The sequence below is a fragment of the Panthera tigris genome, chromosome A1 (assembly GCF_018350195.1).
Source record: "Panthera tigris isolate Pti1 chromosome A1, P.tigris_Pti1_mat1.1, whole genome shotgun sequence".
Classification (NCBI taxonomy): Eukaryota; Metazoa; Chordata; class Mammalia; order Carnivora; family Felidae; genus Panthera; species Panthera tigris.
In genome coordinates, this window is record NC_056660.1 from 116326726 (window position 1) to 116343064 (window position 16339).

Here is a 16339-nt window from a genome sequence, read left to right on the forward strand (position 1 = left end):
AGATCATGACCTGAGCCGAAGTTGGCCGTTTAACCGACTGAGCCACCCAGGCGCCCCAAAAAGGCAGTTTTTTCATGGGGTCCCTTCAGTTTCCCTTTCTAGATCTATTCTTACACATGCCTTAATGTATGTCCTCCTTGTAAAGGTCAAGGAGTTCATGATTTCTTTGGAGTCTTCCAGCACAACCGATTAACATCTAAGGAATGACTAGGTGAGGTTGTCATGAATGTTTTCCAAGACCTCTGACTCAAGGGCCTCAGTGACTTATGGAGGACGTCTAAAAACTCATCGTTTTGACCAATTCTTGGATGCCTGAGGGGACACATATACCAGACCACCATCCTCAACAAAAACCCCAAGCCCCAAGCAAAGACAAGACTCTGTCTCTCCTTTCCTTTCTGAGTCTCCCAGACTCTCTTTCTGACTCTGCTCTCTCTGTCTATCTTCAGTAAACTCTGTTTTCCCTTCCTCTCGGTTTGCGTTTCCATCCAGGAAGATTGATTTCCATTCTGGGAGAAGCCAACGACCCTCTTCACTGGTCCTGTGGGACTCCCTCTGGGTCCTTGGACTGAGCCAGCCTGCATTAAAAGGGCCAGATATCCTCTTTTTGGATAAGATATGACCAACCTGGAGTATGACTTTAGGTTCTGAGGGCTATACTTTGAAGATGAAATAGAAAACAATTTTTAGAAAAAGGTAATTTTTGAAAAATTATTACATAATCATAAAGTAGTAAGTAAACACAACATAGAGTTAGAGTGAGGATTCACAAAAGAAAGGTCCAAGATACTTTATATGGTATTATGTGATGTATTATGTGAAAAACTGGTTCCTTGGCAATAGAAAATTGAGAAAGAAATTCTGTAGTAATGTGTTATTGGTAAGGATGTAAGTAAAAAAAGAAAAAAGGATGACATAGGTTGTTGTATATTGAGAGTGCTTTAGCCACTTAATTTGTGTGCCCAGAACCCAGCTAGATACTTAAGACACAAAATTTGAGTGATACAGATCTTTACTCTCAAAGAAGTCCTACTCTGTTAGACTTGATTTGGACACTTCATTAAGCTTTACAGGATGAAAATGTGCTTGATGTGATGCTGCTGATGTCCTGTCTTTTAGTTTCTTAAGCACATAACATGTTCCCAAGGAATAATCTTAAGCACTAAGAAAATCTGGTTTAGGGGCACCCTGGGTAGCTTACTTGGTTAAGTGTCCAACTTTGGCTCAGGTCATGATCTCACAGTTAGTGTTCGAGCCCTGCATCGGGCTCTGTGCTGACAGCTCAGAGCCTGGAGCCTGCTTCCATTCTCTCTCTCTCTCTCTCTCTCTCTCTCTCTCTCTCTCTCTCTTCTCTCTCCCTCTCCCTCTCCCTCTCCCCCTCCCCCATTTGTGCTTTGTCTTTTTCTCTCAAAGATAAACATTAAAACAATTTAAAAAAAAGAAAATCTGGTTTAAAATCATACATATCCTTTTGTTGTGGGGTTGTCGAGAACAATGGCCAGGAAAATCTTGATATGTTATTATATGGTGCAACATAGTGAGTTTATTTAAGTAGCATAGGACAGGACCCATGTGCAGAAAAAGCTGCACTTTCTGCTGTATGAAGCTTGTAGTTATATGCTTAGTGCTCAAGGTGGAGGGAACATGTAGGAAGTATCATAAATATTTCTTTGAATTTCTATTCATAAAACTGCTTTCACAAGATTTCTCTGGTGTTTATCATTCAGTTTGATATTAACTATGGGTGAGATATACAGGCAGTCATGAGACCCTTTAAGGATGTAGCAACCAGCACATATTTAATCCTTATTAGACCTATGCAAGCATGGCACCTGGGTGACTCAGTTGGTTAAGCTTCCGACTTTCGCTCAGGTCATGATCTTGCAGTTCATGAGTTCGAGCCCTGTGTCAGGCTCTGTGCTGACAGCTCGTGAAGCCTGGAGCCTGCTTGGGATTCTGTGTTTCCCTTCACCCTGCTCCTCCCCTGCTCACACTCTGGTTCTCACTCTCATAAACAAATAAAAATATTTTTAAAAACTATGCAGGCTGTAGGTCAGCCTTCGGGACTAAAGGTGAGCATTTCTGCTTCTATCCTTCATCACTTTTGCTGACATACTCTTTGGTGTGTGTCAAATTTACTTTTTTCCTATTTGGCTGCAAGATCTCTAATAGGATCTTATGCATTATGGCTAGAAATCTTTTGAATTTATTTCAAAATTTATTTATTAAATAAAAATTTGAAGTTATTTAGTTTAAGGCCAAGTTTGGTTGGGAGAGCTTTATAATAATTGTTTTGGCAATAGAATCCAAGCAGAAATCAAGACTGTTTTTGTAATGAGTCCACTTAAAGTTATACTTGCACATAATTAAAACTTGAAAATGCCTGAATTAGGGGAAACTATGGAAAATGGCATAAAATGGCAAAATGAAATATTTGAAAGTTTCTGCTAAGGAGAAATTTTGTTAATTTATGATTTAATGTTCAACAAGTCATCTTATACAAAAGTAAGAACTTGTGACTTCCTCATCTTTGGGGTTTTCGAATATCCCAAATATCTCCTAAATAATGCTTTCGCACAAATCCCAGTTATGCCTAAAGATAGGGAGGCTGATGTTGGGACAAATCCTACTAGGTGAGCGCTATTCATTTATTCTTTACAGAAATTAAATCTTTTGAAAATAATCATTAGTGGCAGTTTGGACAGAGAAATGGGGGAAAGGGGAAGCCAAAAGTGTGAGAGGGGTGTGAAGGGGGAAGAGTTTTTCTCAGCATTTTCCATGTTGATTTTCAGTATGAGTTTTTCCTTTTCCCCACTTGCTAATCTACACCCCCACACACTGTCCTCCTAGACAGAGCTCGGAAATCCTAAATCCATTCTAACTGGGAACTTGATTGTAGGTCTTAAAATCAGGGGCATTCCAAAAGTTGAGTATATCTCTCCAGATGTATTTCATCAGCTGCTATTGGAAAAGTGAAAAGTATAATCTTTCACCCCAAAGCAGTTAGCAGCATTAAATGAAAGCGAGGAAATGCAAATTTTAATCTCTGGCATTTGAAGTAGATAATTAGTTTTGGTTCTGAAATTTGGTGAATAAATTTAATTTTTATGGGTTATTTCACATCTTAATGAAGATCCCCAGTGATGGCTATATTTATGTCTCTACCTAAACATTTCACTGGGCTGACATATTTCCTGCTTTAATTTTATCCAAGACTTGTTGGTGTCAATGATTTTCTTGGTTCCTTATCTCAGAAAGACAAATTAGTCAAGGGCATTTACTATTTAAATTGCCTTATGTTGCGCTTACTCTGCTTTCCTGGAAGAGATAAGGGCTGGGTTTGTATTGTTCTGGGGAGGTGATTGGTTCTTAGTGGCATAATGAATTTACCAATCCCACTTTCAGTCTTAAAACCAGAATGCTGGAACAGCTTACCTCCCCCACCCCCATTTTAATCATCAATTTTAAAAACTATTATAACAGTGTATTCAAACATACAGTAAAGAGAATTGTGTAATTAGCTCCCATGTATCCAGCCTTCAGCTTCAGTGATTATCAACACTTGTAGGCAGTTTTCTGAACAGAAAATACAGTGCCCTGAAAGCTTCAATTCTCGATCAGTATCTAGCTTTTGTCTTTCAAATTTTGGTTCCTGGGGCTTTCGACGTTGCAATTACATTAAAAGAAATTTAAGGAATTTAGTGTTTAATAGTCATTGAAGTCACTCTTTTTCAGTTCGCCTCCCCCTCAGGGAAAGCTGCGGGTTGTTGGGCGCAAGGCCAAATTTGGAGATAACTTCTTGTAGCTCGGAGGTGTTTTTACAAGGACAGACCAATGTCCCAATTTCCCTTCAGAATACCGGCTTAAAAACGAAGTTGGACAACATATGGGCAGTTAGTTCCTACCCTGCCTCAATGCTGTTTTCTAAATATTTACAGAGAATAAGTTTACACAGTAGTTTTCTGGTTACACTCTGGAGAGTATCTCAGTAACTTTCTTCCACTTCCACTTCACACGTCCCATTGGGGAGGAGTGTCAGTTTTTCTGAGTTTTAGGGGCTTGTACTGACTGGTTTCTAACCTGTCTCATCCAGAGCGTCAAGGGCCGCTTGTAAAGCAAGTAGGGGCTCCTGAGGAAAGGGAAATTGCTGACCCACAAAAAAGCGGAACGAACCATAAGCCTTGCGCTCGCCCACCTGGGTGTCCCGAAAAGCTAGAGCCGGGGATGGGGGGTGGGAGGGAAGCTTGGGGAAGACCCTATTACCCAATTTGTTCCTCACTGGTCGCCTCTGTTGAAATCTTGGCTTCCCATATATAAGAAGGTGCACAGAGACTTTAACCCTCAGTGGAGAAGCTAGGAATCTAGAATGTAATGCTTCAGCCCTTAGCTTGGGGCTTCCGGTTTCCTTAAGCTTCGAAGGCGTGGTCATTCAGGGTCGCGATTCCACCTCTCGCAGCCTCCGCCCCGCGATTTCTCTGGGAGTTCCGATCTCTTCGCCGGCACTGGAGGGGTTCCGTGGGTCCGAGCGCCCGGAACTGGACGCTCCCCTGTGAAACAGTGGAGAGAGAAGCCCAAACGAGCTCAGCCTCAATTACGAGCAGTCTTCAGTCAGAGGTTGTGGAAGTTAAGACGGAGGCCTTCTTAGGGCGTTGTCCTTAGAAACAGGGTTCAAAGGAAGATGTGTTAATTTCTCACGGCATCTTCCTCGCTGTTCCCCGCCCCGCGCCGGCTGCCGGGACTTTGTGGAGAGAGCCCAGCTCCATGGGAATGGAGATGGCCCCTCCCTAACCTGAGTAGTTTACCTCGTCTCTGCACCCCTAGGCGGCGCTGCGCTCCTCTGCACCGACCAGCTCCGCTTTCCCAGACGGCTGCCAAGCCTCCAGTCCCGAGAGTTTAGCTTCCAGCCCGTCAGCCCGGGGCAATTCCAGTATATTCAAGAGGCAGAACGTCGGCGGTCTGTGCACCTCGAGTCCGTTTCGGCGGGCGGCCGGCTCTTGCTCTTTACCACAGTTCGTGCTCTCCGGGAGTCCGGAGCATGGTTCTGGGTCACTGCTGGTGGAGCGGGGACGCCAAGAGGGAGGAGGATGGTGGGCTGGAGGGTGGCGGTTCTATGTCTGTGGGTCTCCTGCTGCTCTGCCGCCAGACAGCTGGAATACTCAGTGTTGGAGGAGACCGTGCGGAGCGTAGCTGTAGGTAATGTTTCCGCGGACTTGGGGCTGTCAGCGGCCGCTCTACGCTTGCGGAACTTTCGCTTACTTTCCAGCCTCCGCGAGCCCTACTTCGGGGTGGATCTGGCCAGCGGTAGCTTGGTGGTCCGAGAGCCGGCGGACCGCGAACGGCTGTGCGGGACTAAAGCTGCCTGCGTCTTGACCTATGAGCTGGTGCTCGAGGACCCGCTGGAGCTACACAAGATGCGAGTTCACGTCGTGGACATCAACGACAACTCTCCTGTCTTCCCTGCCGGCGACGTGCAGCTGCACATCCCCGAGTTCCTGTTGCCTGGAGCCCGCTTTACTCTTCCTAATGCCCTAGATGCGGACGAGGGAAGCAACGGTGTCCTGACCTACACCCTGAGCCCCAGCCAGCACTTTCGCTTGATCATGGGGTCGCGAGTCGACGGCAGTGAATACCCGGAGTTGGTATTAGAGAAAGCGCTGGATCGGGAGCAGCGTGCCACCCACCAGCTACTGCTCACCGCTAAGGATGGAGGGCAGCCCGCGCGCTCCGGCGACGCACAAGTTACCATCATAGTGGTGGACACAAACGACAATGCGCCTGTATTTGAGCGCACAGTATACCGTGCCAAGGTACCAGAGACTGCCCCGAACGGGACTTTGTTATTACGAGTTCAGGCCTCGGACCCAGATGAAGGCTCCAATGGGGAAATCCGGTACTCCTTAAGCAATAGCACGCTGGTGGAGCTGCGACACTACTTTCACGTGCACCCTAGAAATGGGGAAGTGCGGGTAGCTGCTTCACTCGGTCTACCTGAAACGTTGTTGGAAGCATACATTGAGGCGAGGGATGAGGGTACCTTCGGTCTAGCTAGTACTGTCAAACTGCTGGTGGAAGTGACTGATGTGAATGATCATGCCCCTGAGGTGAACCTCCTGACTCTATCCAGTTCAGTTTCTGAGGACGCAGCCCCTGGCACAGTGATTGCTCTCTTCAGTCTAAGGGACGAGGACCTCGGTCCCAATGGTAAGGTCTTTTGTAGCATGTCCAGTGGAGGCCCTTTTAAGCTGAAGGCTTCTTTTGACAACTACTACAGCTTGCTGACTGATGGGCCGCTGGACCGGGAGCAGGTCAGCGAATACCATGTCCTGATTACTGCCTCAGATGGTGGCTCACCCCCACTGAGCACCCGCAGGACAGTGACTGTGTCTGTTGCTGATGTGAACGACAATTCACCAAATTTTGCTCAACCACAACAGGAACTTTTTGTGGCTGAAAACAATGATCCTGGGGCCTCTTTAGGCCGTGTTTTTGCCCAGGATCCGGACCTGGGGAAAAATGGCCTTGTCTTCTATGAGCTGTTGGATATTATCTCTGAAAGGCAGACAGCCTCTAGCTTGGTGGCAGTAGAATCATCCAGTGGGGCTATCACTGCCAAAATTTCCTTTGACTTTGAGGAACTCAGGGGGTTTCACTTCCAAGTGGAAGCCCGGGATGGTGGCATTCCTCCCAGAAGTGCAGCAGTGACTGTGAACTTATTTGTGGTAGATAGGAACGACAATGCTCCAGTCATCCTGTTTCCCTTGCCCAGAAATGGCTCTGTTCCAGTGGAAATTGTGCCTCGCTCTGCCAGAACTGGACACTTGGTCACAAAAGTGGTAGCAGAGGATGCAGACAGTGGCTCTAATGCTTGGCTTTCCTACCATATTTTTCAGGCTTCTGACTCTAGCCTCTTCAGAATTTCAGCCAATATGGGAGAACTTCGTACTGCCCGCTTCATTCTTCCCACTGATGCAGTTAAACAGAGGGTGGTGGTAGTGGTTCGAGACCATGGAGACCCCTCACTTTCCTCTTCTGTCACATTAGGTATACTGTTGAGCAACTTTGCCCCTCAGGTCCTTCCAGACTTTGAAGATACCTGGGAAAGAGGAGGCCACCTTTCCACCCAGAACCTGTATTTAGTAATTGCCCTGGCCTCTATTTCCTTTTTATTTCTGGGGTGCTTACTTTTCTTTGTGTGCATCAAGGTGAACCAGAGCCCAGCTTGTTGTTCTCAAAGCTGCTGTCGCTCTTCAGAAGAGCTGAGGCAAGGGAGGAAGATGGCTTCAAATCCTTGTATGACATCAGCCACGATAGATGTCACTACAGTTGAGAGACTTTCTCAGACCTATCTCTATCGGGCCTCTCTAGGACTTGGTTCTGATAATAACAGTTTGCTGTTGCGTGGGGAATACAGTGCTGCTGACCTGAGAAATCTGGCTACTGGGATAGGACTGAATTTGCCAATATCCTGCATTCACATTCGGAATAGGAAAGGGGATCACGTAAATGTCAATGCCATGGTAAGCAAATCTTGAGGGATTTGATTCCCTTGCCCAGGAGATGGCTGTTAGCTATGTTCTGAAATGCTTCTTAGATGAGCCTTTAGCAACATTTAATTCATTGAATTGAACACTCCTGCTTAGCACCCCCATGCTAAGAATTCTGGGAGTATAAAAGTATTAAAAGACTGTCCTTGGCCTCAAGGAGTTTATAGTTTATTTCTGAGAAACAAGGGTAAGAAATTTAAGCCTATTAAAGAACAATAAAAGTAATCTAGTATACAGGACTAAAATTAGAAATAAGGCACCAAAGTTTCTGGTACAGGAAATAAATGACTGGGGATGTCTTTAATTCCTTTTATGAATTTATTCAAGGAATTATTTAAAGCATAAACCCCTTCATTCAAAAAAAAACATTTTGAGCAACAGATGTGTAAGGCATTTTTTAAAAAAGTTTATTTATTTATTTTGAGAGAGAGAGGCAGAGGGAGAGAGAGAATCCCAAGCAAGCTTGGTACTGTCTGCAGAGAGCCTGACGTGAGGCTCAATCTCACAAACCATGAGATCGTGACTTGAGCCAAGATCAAGAGTCAGACCCTTAATGGACTGAGCCACCCAGGTGTCCCAGATATGGGTAAGGCATTCTGATACCAAAAATGGGAATGAAAAATATGCAAGAGTCTTTACATTACATAAGCATAGTATCATGGAAGATGAGGCATTTGCCCAAACCATTACAATACATGATTTGACAATGATAACCTAAAAAATGTAAAAATAAATTGCAATGGATGTTCAAAGGGAGAGAGAGAGACTGTGAGAGAACATCTGGGAAGGGAGGAGGAGGAAATCAGAAGAGGAATTGTGGTAGAGATGGCATTTGAATTAGATCCTGAATGATACACCATTTAATAAAATGGCAACATATTTTCTAGGTCATACTTTTTAAATAAATGCCATTTTTGCATAGTAGTCTTTTTTGAGAATGGCACTCTGAAACATAGCTAATGATAGCTCCACACAGTGTTTCTAAGTATATGGAAATTATAAGCATGTCTCAGAATACCTGTTTGTACTGATAGAAAATAAAACCATTGGGTATAGGACTTGACAACCTTTTATTTTACATTTTATTTTATTTTTTAAAAAAATTTTTTTTAATGTTTATTTACTTTTGAGACAGAGAGAGACAGAGCATGAACGGGGGAGGGTCAGAGAGAGAGGGAGACACAGAATCTGAAGCGGGCTACAGGCTCTGAGCTGTCAGCACAGAGCCCGACGCGGGGCTTGAACTCACTGACCATGAGATCATGACCTGAGCCGAAGTCGGACGCTTAACCGACTGAGCCACCCAGGCGCCCCTATTTTACGTTTTGATATATTTCACAAAGAAGAAAGAGTAGTAATTGTTTTTAAAATTTGAATTCCAGTGTAATTAATATACAGTGTCATATTCATTTCAGATGTACAATATAGTGATTCAACAATTCCATTTATTACTTATTGTTTGAAAGAGGAGTAATTGTTGTGTCAGAAACATTTGTGTGTTCAAGGTGCACTTGCCATTCAAAGTCCATTCAACTTGGATTTAATTTTCTTATTATTTTAGAAGCCAATATACTTTAAAATAAGTAAATGCTATATTTGAAAGTAATGCATCTAATAAAAGTTAAATTATTCAAATACTTAAATTTATCCATAGTGGCCCTTTGCATTTCAAAAACTTATCAAATAGAGTGAGGACAGTCTTCAGCAATTTTACAGTATTACTTTCTGATTTTTCATAGAGATCATTGATAAAAGGGAAGGAGGTATGCAGAAATTAGGGAAGGGAATGGAAGATTCCTTGTTTTATGATTCTAGGTAATAGGGGAAAAGTAAGTTATAAGTTAGTTATTCTCCTTCAAATGATGATGTTAACTGAAAATAAAATAGATTTATATGCATTATAATTTTGCATATTTTATGTTTCACATGGCATAATAGAATCCAGTATATAAGATATGATTAGTAAGTGCTTGCTGAATGAAAGAATAAATACAGTTGTGAATGGATGAATTGGGTGTTAATGTAGATGGAAGAGTTCAACATCGAGAACAAAGATTTAACTTACTTTTCCATTTTATGTGTATATATATTTAGCAGTTTAAAGATCTCTTTCAAATATATTATTTCAATGATTATTTTCTTCCTCATATATAGTAGTGAAACAACATTAACAGTGGGATTTTCTGGTCCTAGAAAAACCTCAATACTGTGTCTGACACTAAATATGATCACAGTTCCTATAGATGACAAAGTGATTAGTAGGGACACACATGTTTATACTGTGAAAGTTGCAGCAAATACAAATTAAAATGTAGTTAATTTTAAGACAGAAAATTGGTGCATTGTAATGTTAATATTTCAGGTATCAAAACAATGTATAAACTCTCTTCCTATCAAGAAAATGCATCATTTATTTTATTTCACTGCTTTCTATAACAAATAGAGATGAGAATACTGAAGTTTGGGAATCTGAAAGTTTGGCAGTCAGGTATTGTTTGAGAAACACATTTTGAGCAGACTTGAAAGAAATGGATCTGGAAGTTGGAAAATTATTTAAAAGGAGAAATATAGCTAGTAACAGAGGAAAATATCCCTTACCACTGAATTTTTAAACTTATGTGAGTGACAGTAACAAAGATAGACTGTTCATACATGCAGGAATACTGTGCCATCCCATTTGTGTACCTGCACAATCTTTTTCCATCAATGTTGATATTTCAAGTTATAGGTTGTCCATTGCCTGCTAATAATTTTTGTGTACTAGATATTTCCTTATATATAAAGAAAGTATGATGTATAAGAACATGAATAAAATAACTTCTAGAAAGCTGGAGTATTTGTAATTCATCCAGGCATTTTATTATTGACTTCTTCCTATCCAATTGCATATTGATCCAATCTTGATTCTTTAGAACAGAATCCTTGTCATAGTGTTCACTGAATGCCGTAATACCAACTACAGAATTCTAGAAATAAAATATTTACTGCTTGATTTTATAAAACAAAAATCCTTTGAAAAGAGTACAATTTCATAATAATTTTAACTGTGTGCCTGAGTCATAAAGAATCTCGTTTAGGGGCGCTTGGGTGTTTCAATCAGTTGCGTCTAACTTCAGCTCAGGTCATGATCTCACGGTTTGTGGGTTGGAGCCCCGCTTCGGGTTCTGTGCTGACAGCTCAGAGCCTGGAGCCTGCTTTGAATTCTGTGTCTCCCTCTCTCTCTGCCCCTCTCGTGTTCACACTCTGTTTCTCAAAAATGAATAAATGTTAAAAAAAAATTTTTATTAAAAAAAGGAATCTTGGGGCGCCTGGGTGGCTCAGTCAGTTAAGTGTCCGACTTCAGCTCAGGTCACGATCTCGCGGTCCATGAGTTCGAGCCCCGCGTCGGGCTCTGGGCTGATGGCTCAGAGCCTGGAGCCTGCTACCGATTCTGTGTCTCCCTCTCTCTCTGCCCCTCCCCCATTCATGCTCTGTCTCTCTCTGTCTCAAAAATAAATAAACGTTAAAAAAAAAAGGAATCTCGATGTATATATATTTATATTTTTTTCAAATACTAAGCCCTTCTTTTTTACTTAAGTTTTTATTTTAATTCCAGTGTAGTTAACACAGTGTTATATTAGTTTCAAGTGTACAATATAATGATTTAACAATTCCATACATCATCCATTACTCATGATGACAAGTGCACTCCTTAATCCCCATCACCTATTTGACCATCCCCCCACGCACCTCCCTCTGGTAATCATCAGTTTGTGCTCTATAGTTGAAAGTCTGTTTCTTGGTTTCTCTCTCCCTCTCTGTCTCTGTGTTTTTCCTTTGCTCATTTGTTTTGTTTCTTAAATTCCACATGTGCGTGAAATTATTTCGTATCTGTCTTTACTGACTTATTTAGCTTAGCATTATACTCTCTAAATACTGAGTCCTTCTGTCTTGTTTTAGTTTACAGTGTGTATTAACATATTTTACAATACTAAAATCTGTCAGTTTAGGAAATTCAGGAAAACATTTTTATCTTTATTTCTCGTATTAATAATACTTTATAGATATAAACAAAATTGATGTACTATGCAACAAGTAGACAACATGTGTCTCATGTTAGTTTTTTGTAAGATTTGTGATGGGCCCTTTAATTTTTTTTAGGTTGGTATCCAACATGTTACCTCAGAGATGTACATTTCTGCCTATCATTTAAAATTCATTGTATTGGCAAATTTTTTAGATAATAAATATTAATGTAGCAAAAAATTTACAACAGTGAACAACTGACTTTATTAAATATTCCACATGAAAATTATAGTGAATGTATCAGTGTTATGTTAGTGTATTGTTCTTCTGTAACTGAAGCAGTTTGTCCTTTGCCAGGATATAAATGTAGGGTATACAATATTTCTCCTGTGCAGTGTCATTTGTTTACAGAGTGGTAGAATGTTTTTGACATTCTAGGTGTTTTTATTTATTAAAATATATGCCATTAGCAGACTTTCCCATAGGTTGATTAGATATTTCCTCATATCTATTTTGACTTTTAAACTGATAATTGACTTAGAAAATCTTTAGAGTGCTGTAACTAAGGAAGCTTGCAGAGCATATGAAATACATTTGGATTAAAAAAAACTATGTAGACAGTACAATAGAATTTATTGTATAATAGAGAAACCTCAAACTAGTAAAAGGGAAGGAAAAGAGCTTAATAACTTGAGGAAACAGTAGGAAAAAGCAATGCCTGGGAAATGTATCAATGGGGAAATTTTAACAACATGGTTGATAATGTTAAGATCTATTAATGTGTGTTGCCTTAAATATTTACAGTTAGAGGGAAACAATTATATTCCAGAGACTAAATATATTTTGCTGGGTTGGAGTGAAGATGGATTAAGTCTTAAAGAGACTTTTACATTTATCAAATGGGGATAATAGGAATATCAGAAATAATTAACATTTGGAAGAATGTCAAGTGAATGTGGATCACAGCCTAGGGTTCTGACTGAAGTATTAAGGGAAGTATGGAGTTTATTGGTAAAGATTATTCTTAAAAACAACAACTAAATCATAAAAGTAGTTACTTACTTTTTTCCCAATTTTAACTGACAAGATGAGAATGGTTTAGGATATAAATAAGGTACATGTCTCTTTTATTCTGCGTTTATGAAAAAGAAGAGAATTAGGATAACAATTTCCTTCTCAAGCTATAAACACAGAAGGTCATTATATATTCATCTGGAACTTGTCTTTCAATCTGGGAATGAATATGCAATCACATATTCTCTCTCCTGTGCTTCAGAGAAAGAGAAAAAAACTTTTCTGTCACATCCCCAAATCTTGGCTGTTCTAGAACCATCTGGTTGCCATCTACATATATACTGTTTTCATAGCAGAAGTGTAATGGCACACCCTCAGAAATGTATTCTCTGAATTCATGCACATTATGCTTATTCTTTAGAATCTTTAAGCAAAGATTACAGCTGTTTTGTTTAGTCTCAAAATGATGTTCATACAAAATAAAAACAACCAGTTAAGACATCTTCATAATGGGGTTTTGCATCTATACTTACCACTCAAGATAGGCTTGTCATTTTCCTTTCTTATAAGGATTTGATGTCAAGGTTATGCTGGCCCAATTAAACAGGTTCAAAGTATTTTTTCTCTCTCCTCTTTTATATTCTCTGAACATGTTTATTAAGATTGGTGATATTTCTTTCTTAAATATTTAGTAGAATTCACTAGCGATATTCTCCGTGCCTTAGTTTTCTTTGTGGGGAAGTTTTAAGTCATGAAATTAAATTTTTCCATTAGTAATAGAATTATTTATATTTTTACTCTTGCTTTTTTTTTTATGAACTGTCTTTTCCAAAAATATGTTAATGTCATCTAAGCTTTCAAATTTTGGTATGAAGTTGTTTATAATGTCCTCTTATGATCTTTAAAAACATTTTTTTATAGAAGTACAATTAACATACAGTATTATGTTAATTTCAGGTATATAACATAATGAGTCCACAATTCTATATATTACTCGGTGCTCATCATGATAAGTGTAGTCCCCATCTGTCACCAATGTTGCTACCATCTTAATGACTATATTCCCTATGCTATACTTTTCATCTCCATGACTTATTTATTTTCTTACTGGAAATATACACCTCTTAATCCTCATTATCTATTTCACCCATCTCTCCATCCACTTCCCCTCTGGAAACCACCAGTTTGTTTTCTTTAAGAGTCTGGTTTTTTGTTTGTCTCTTTTTCCCTTTGTTCATCTCTTTTGTTTCTTAAATTCCACATATGAGTGAAATCATATGTTATTTGTCTTTCTCTTACTTATTTCACTTAGCATTATACCTCCAGGTCCATCCATGCTGTTGCAAATGGCAAGATGTCATTCTTTTTTATGGCTGAGTATATATGACATCTTTATCTGTTTATCTATATATGGTTATTTGGGTTGCTTCCATATCCTGGCTATTGTAAAGAATTGTAAATAATGCTGCAATAAACATAGGGTTGCATATATCTTTTTGAATTCGTGTTTTCATTTTCTTTTTTTTTTTAAGTTTATTTATTTTGAGAGAGAGCACGTGCATGCATGCAGGGGAAGGGCAAAGAGAGAGGGAGAGAGACAATATCAAGAAGGCTCCACACTATCAGCATGGAGCCCAACACAGGGCTTAATATCACGACTATCACCTTAGCCTAAATCAAGAGCCAGATGCTTAACTGATGAGCCCAAGTGCCGCAGTGGTTTCATTTTCTTGGGGTAAGTTCCCAGCAGTAGAATTACTGGATCGTACAATATTTATTTATTTATTTATTTATTTATTTATTTATTTATAAAATTTTTAATGTTTATTTATTTTTGAGAGAGAGAGAGAGAGAGCACATGAGTGGGAGGGGCAGAGAGAGATGGAGACACACAATCTAAAGCAAGCTCCAGGCTCTGAGCTGTTAGCACAGAGCCGGATGCAAGATTATGACCTGAGCAGAAGTCGAAGCTTAACTGACTGAGCCACCTAGGTGCCCCATATGATATTTATATTTTTAATTTTTTGAGAACCTTCCATACTGTTTTCCATAGTGGCTGCACCTATTTTCATTCCCAGTAGCAGTGCACATGGATTCTTTTCTCTCCACATCCTTACTAACACTTGTTATTTCTTGTCTTGTAATTCTATCTATTCTGACAGGTATAAGGTGATATCTCATTGTAATTTTGATTTGTAATTTCCCTGATGATCAGTGATGTTGAACATCTTTTTCATGTGTCTGTTGGTCATTTGTATGTCTTTGGGAAAATGTCTATTAAGGTCCTCTGCCCATTTTTATTTATTTGTTTAGTTATTTACTTATGTAGGTTTATTTATTTACTTTATTTTTATTTTAAGTTTATTTATTTTTACACCCAACGTGGGACTTGAACTCACAACCCCAAGATCAAGAATTGTATGCTCCCTTGACTGAGCCAGCCAGGCACTCCACCTCTGCCCATTTTAAATCAAATTATTATTGTGGGGTGTTGAGTTGTATGAGTTGTTTATGTATTTTGGATATTAACCCCTTATTGACTATGTCATTTGCAGCTGTCTTCTCCCGTTTAGTAGGTTGCCTTGTCATTTTATTGATGGTTTCCTTTGCTGTGCAAAAGCTTTTTGTTTTGGTATAGTCCCAGTAGTTTCTTTTTGCTTTTTTTTCCTTGCCTGAGGCGATACATCTAAAAAAATGTAGAGCTGATGTCAAAGCGATTACTGCCTATGTTTTCTTATAGGAATTTTATGCTTTCAGGTCTCACATTTAGGTCTTTAATTCATTTTGAGTTTATTTTTGTGTATGGTTAAGAAAGTGGTTCAGTTTCAATCTTTATTGTAGAAAAAAAAAATCAATGAAACCAGGAGCTGGTCCTTTGAAAAGGTAGACAAAATTGATAAACCTTTAGCCAGACTCATCAAGAAAGAAGAACAAAGCTGCTAGTGTCCCAATCCCGGATTGCAAGATATACTACAAAGCTGTAGCAATCAAAACAGTATGTAGTACTGGCACAAAAATAGACACACAGATTAATGGAACAGGATGGAGAGCTCAGAAATAAGCCCATGCTTATATGATAAATTAATCTATGACAAAGGAGGCAGGAATATACAATGGGAAAAAGACAAGTCTCTTCAACAAATGCTGTTGGGAAAACTGGATGGCTTATTCATTCATTTTGAAGAGAATGTCTGCTGTTTGGTATTACAGATATCCAGGTTCATCTTGTAAACTTCTTGTCTCAGACCTGGAATTAAGCATTTGTCAAGGATCCTTCAGTATTTTTTGTGTGTGGTGATATTTAGAGATAGAATCTTGACAACAGGTGTGCTTATTGCTACAGTGTTGAGTCAGTGTTTTAGGTACTTTTAGTTACTGAGCTAAGGGATGTCCATTTTTTTTTTAAATATAAAAGGCATAACAAGTTTTTTTTTTAATTTTTTAAAAAATATTTTATTTATTTTTGAGACAGAGAGAGACAGAGCATGAATGGGGGAGGGTCAGAGAGAGAGACACACACAGAATCTGAAGCAGGCTCCAGGCTCCGAGCTGTCAGTACAGAGCCTGACGCGGGGCTCGAACTCACAAACCCACAAACTGGGAGATCATGACCAGAACTGAAGCTGGACGCTTAACCGACTGAGCCACCCAGGTGCCCCAAGGCATCACAAGTTTATACTAATCTGTCTAATTCAAATTCATCACTCTAAGGCTTTTACTTACTTCCATCAATTTTACACTTGTGTCTCCTTTCTTCCACAATAAAAATCCCAGTT

The 16339-nt window shown here is 39.7% G+C and overlaps 1 protein-coding gene and 1 long non-coding RNA gene across 6 annotated transcripts in view; one reads left to right on the top strand and one right to left on the bottom strand.

Moving 5' to 3' along the window:
• LOC102955497 (protocadherin alpha-C2) overlaps positions 1-16339 on the top strand; it is a 128216-nt gene that overhangs the window by 33815 nt on the left and 78062 nt on the right. For 2 of the 5 annotated variants that reach the window (XM_042985428.1, XM_042985436.1), the window contains exon 1: positions 5085-7517. The exons of the other annotated variants lie outside the window; for them this stretch is intronic. In XM_042985428.1, coding sequence (XP_042841362.1) covers positions 5085-7517 — 2433 coding nt within the window. Of the gene's footprint in view, positions 1-5084; positions 7518-16339 lie in introns of those variants that run through there. 5 annotated transcript variants of the gene reach the window in all.
• LOC122238514 lies at positions 3689-5739 on the bottom strand. Its single transcript, XR_006217444.1, has 2 exons — positions 4803-5739; positions 3689-4654 (listed from the first exon to the last, which is right to left on the bottom strand). It is a non-coding gene; the product is annotated as an uncharacterized LOC122238514 (long non-coding RNA).